This window comes from Cryptomeria japonica, chromosome 5 (genome assembly GCF_030272615.1).
Source record: "Cryptomeria japonica chromosome 5, Sugi_1.0, whole genome shotgun sequence".
Taxonomy (NCBI): Eukaryota; Viridiplantae; Streptophyta; class Pinopsida; order Cupressales; family Cupressaceae; genus Cryptomeria; species Cryptomeria japonica.
The window spans coordinates 587,937,960-587,941,859 of record NC_081409.1 but is presented as its reverse complement, the minus strand read 5'-3'; the positions used below and the strand labels follow the sequence as shown (position 1 = coordinate 587,941,859).

General features: G+C 37.0%; 1 protein-coding gene across 1 annotated transcript; it reads left to right on the top strand.

Moving 5' to 3' along the window:
• Positions 1-243: 243 nt before the first annotated feature.
• Positions 244-651, top strand: LOC131875978 (uncharacterized). The gene has a single exon (XM_059220728.1). It carries the CDS (start codon positions 244-246, stop codon positions 649-651), a length of 408 nt encoding a protein of 135 aa, XP_059076711.1.
• Positions 652-3,900: the final 3,249 nt, after the last annotated feature.

The window sequence follows — 3,900 nt, the reverse complement described above, 5'->3', positions numbered from 1 at the left end:
TGAAAACCTAGAAGTTACAAAATGGAAAATTCCCCCTTATCCTCCCAATGAGGTGGAGAAAAAAATTATTTTTTGTTGGAAGCTCCCCCTACTTTTGATTGATTCAACAACAGTACCAAGACCAAAAGAAGGATGACCAGATGGTCAACCCCTAGGTTACACTAGTTTAAACTAAATTTTGATGGTTCTGCCCAAAGCAATTGCCAGGCGAGGGTTGGAGTCATCCAGGACCATTGGGGGAACATGGTTGTAGCCTATGCTGGCAACCTAAGGAATAATACAATCACTGAAGTTGAAGGAATGGCCCTCCTCTGGGGTCTGAAAATGGCTAACTCTATAGGAATAAAACAGCTAGAAATTGAAGGAGACTTCCAAATCATTATGGAATCAATTAAAGGGAACTCATTGGTAGGATGGAGAGTGGGATCCATTTTGAGGGATATCAGGTGCCTCTTGGTCAGGATGGAAGACTTCACCATCTGCCACATCTTCAGAGAAGGAAACAAAGCTGTTGATTCCATGGCGGTTGTTGGAAGACTGCAAAATGGCTTACGATGTTGGAGGGACCCCAGTCTACTGCCAGTCACCACAAAGTTAATCTTGGAAAAGGAGAAGGCCTTTACCCAGGAAGGAACCGTCTTATCCATCTAGTGATGAAGGAAACAATTATTCAAATTTCAAATTGGCAAGGGAATCTGGCCAATTACTATCCTAGACAGCCACATATAAAAGGCAGGCCAAGTCACCACTACCACATCAGATGGATTTATGATGAAAATACAGACATCGGGAATGATTAATTCCTAATTATTACCCAGAGGGAGCCAACTGGAGATGATAAAGGTGGTGTTGGGAACCTACCAACTCACATCTACTCAAATGAAGGCTTGCACATTCCGAGTAGATCATTGACTTTCAATATCTATCTGATCTTAAAGGATAATAATTACTCTGATTATTATGACCGTTTATTTCAAGTCCGACACAATTCCTTTTAAAATTCCACCCTAAGCTTGCTTCGACTTTGCATTTTTTCTGAAAGTCATTTTCAATCTATTAAGTTAGAGGATTCAAGAATGGGGGGGGACAGGCTTAGACTGGAATCCAATAAAGTGGATGAATTCAAAGGGAAATCGGCGGCCTAGTTTGTGTGCATTGAAGGCGGTATTAACAAATTCATGGAGAGCATGAATGGAAATGATGAAAGACTATCGAGACAATTTGTGACTTCCTGGGAAGATAGAAGGGTGACCATGGGGGAAATCTCCTTCAAAATCAATGAAGAGGTTATAGCTTAGGCAACAAGCCTTTCTATGGAGGGAAGGAAGTGGAAGAAGCAAAGTTGTACTGTGGATTCTACCAGCCTTAACCAGTTCTTCTGCCAGGGTGAAAACCCTATTAAAAGGGTGAGAGGATTCAATAGGGAGGAGCTCCCTCACCCGTGGGACGAGGTCTGCTATATCATGATGAAGTACTTTACACTAGAGGGAAGGTATGGCATTTTCTACTACTACCATCTCTTGTTCCTTAACCATTTGAGGAATAAAGACCTCATTTCCATTCCGTTATTTTTACTACATTCTATGGATACTAACATTAAAGATATAGCCAAAGCTAAGAAGAAAGGGAAAGACTTTCCCATCTTGCATCAGGGCCTTACTCTCTGTCTGTATAGCTTTCACCTCGCCCTCTTCTTGCCCCATTCCATCTCTGTGCAAAATGTCAATCCCTCAAACCACCCTCCTGCCATTATTGATTCAAGCCCTCGACGCCCAGAAATTGGCTCCTCTAGCAAGAAAACCAAGAATCATTCCCCGAAGGAGGTCAAAAACCCCAAAAGAGTCAAAATCCAAGAGATTGACTCTGATTTGGAAATTACTAAAGAAGCTATTACCCCCCGTCACTCTAGCAGATTGGCCTCTAAACCCATGGATAAATCCCTGAGAGACCCCTCCTCCTTGCACGACATGGGTAATTCCATCCCAATTGATAAAATGCCCCTGACCCAACATAATCTGACCCCTCATTCTGTGAGCTCCACCCAGATTTCTGAAAGCCCCCTATCCTCCAAGAGTCCGGAGCCATCCAATTTCCCCTCCCTAACCTTCCAGATGGAAAAAATGTTGGTCATTGAAGAGGCCAACAGCATGAAGGACAAGGAAGCCAACCTGGCAGAGCTTGAGAAAAAATTGGAGGCCCTCTCTGACAATGTGCAGGTGATCACCAGTGGACTGGAAGAGGTGGAGTCCAAGGTGCACGATGTTTCCAAGTTTTCTCTGAATGTTATGCGCTGCTCGGCTACCACGTTGTGCCTTATGCAAGAAAGCACGGCCAAAGGGAAAGGCAAGGAGGACGATGACTACAAAGGCTTGTTCAATTTCCTCACTAAGGAATGGGCCAGAAAGTTGCTCCCTAAGATGAGCCAAGGGAAAAAGAAATAACTATCTACATGTGGAGTTTTTTGACAATTTTGTGTATCTAGTGGATGGTCAAGCCTAGTTTATGGTTTTGTTTATATGTTGTTGTTTACTTCCCTGCATGGAAAAGGACTTATACTCTAATTAGTAGTAATTTATTACTGATAAACTCTTGTAGTATGGTTTTTTTGTTTGATAGAGGTAAAAGGTTGTTACTTTGTTGATTTTATGCAGACAATTGTTCTGCCACTATCCTCCTAATTGTTCCTAAGGGTCAGCCCCCTCATTTTTTGGCTGCTTTTAATATCAAAAACTATTAAATATAATGTTAATATTATTTGTAAAATTTTAAAATTCAAAAATAGTATAAAACATGAAACTTAGTTTCTAGAATAAAACAAATAACTAAATAAAAATCTAAATTTTGATATACAATTTGAAAGGTAAAAGTTTAATATAAAAAAGAAAACATTCAATATTAAATCTTGAATATTAATTTAAAGTTTAACAAAATTCTTTAAAAATATGTTTACGATATATAATTTTAAAAAATAGTTTAAAAATATCTATATATATATAAGTTCAAGATAAATTTAGTGTAATATAAATTTTAATTTAATAAATAAATAAAGACTAAAAATATATATAAAAGTTCAACATAAATTGAGTTTAATATAAATTTTAATTTAATATAAATAAAAGAAGTAAGTTTAATATAATTAAAATAAGTAAATTTGATATTATTAAATTTAGTTTAATATAAGTAAGTTGGAGTTTTAGTTCAAATCTTAACTATATATTTATAAAATTATAATCAAGCATAATCAATGTACAAATAATTAATGGAATGAACTGAATTTTTTTTATATATATTAAATATAGAGGAAGAAGCATTACATAAAAAAGATCACAGTATTAAATTTATTTCCATTGTTTCACAAATAATTGAAATAACATAGCTCATATATAAAAAATATTTGAAAAAAAATAAATAAAAATGAAATAGAATTATAAAAAACATTTTTATATCCATAAGACTCTAAGAGGCAAATTGAAACAAACTAGAATTTGAAAAATTATCATTAATATTTATGCTTTGGAAATTTACAATTTTTACATCCGAAGTCTGAGACTTGAGTCCCTAAAAAACTTAAAAGCCAAAATGAGTGAGCCACTGAGCCTGTTAGGTTTCGAGGACATAGAAAAAAAACAGTACTAGGGCCCAAGGGGCGGGGCTAAGGCATAGGTAGTGGATGGTTTACAACCTTTCCCTAAGAATCTGGCCTTCCTTCCATGTAGAATTCTTTAGACAACATAAGCTGAGAGAATTCTTCAAGCCACGTGTAGTTTGGAAAGTCATCCAGGAGCAACCATTTTTGGAGGAAGTCCCTACCAATCCGTGCCCATTTCCTATGATGTGTCAAGTGCTCCGCATTCAGGTTCAGGAGAAACAGGTGCCTGGCCATTGGTACTATTTGGTCAG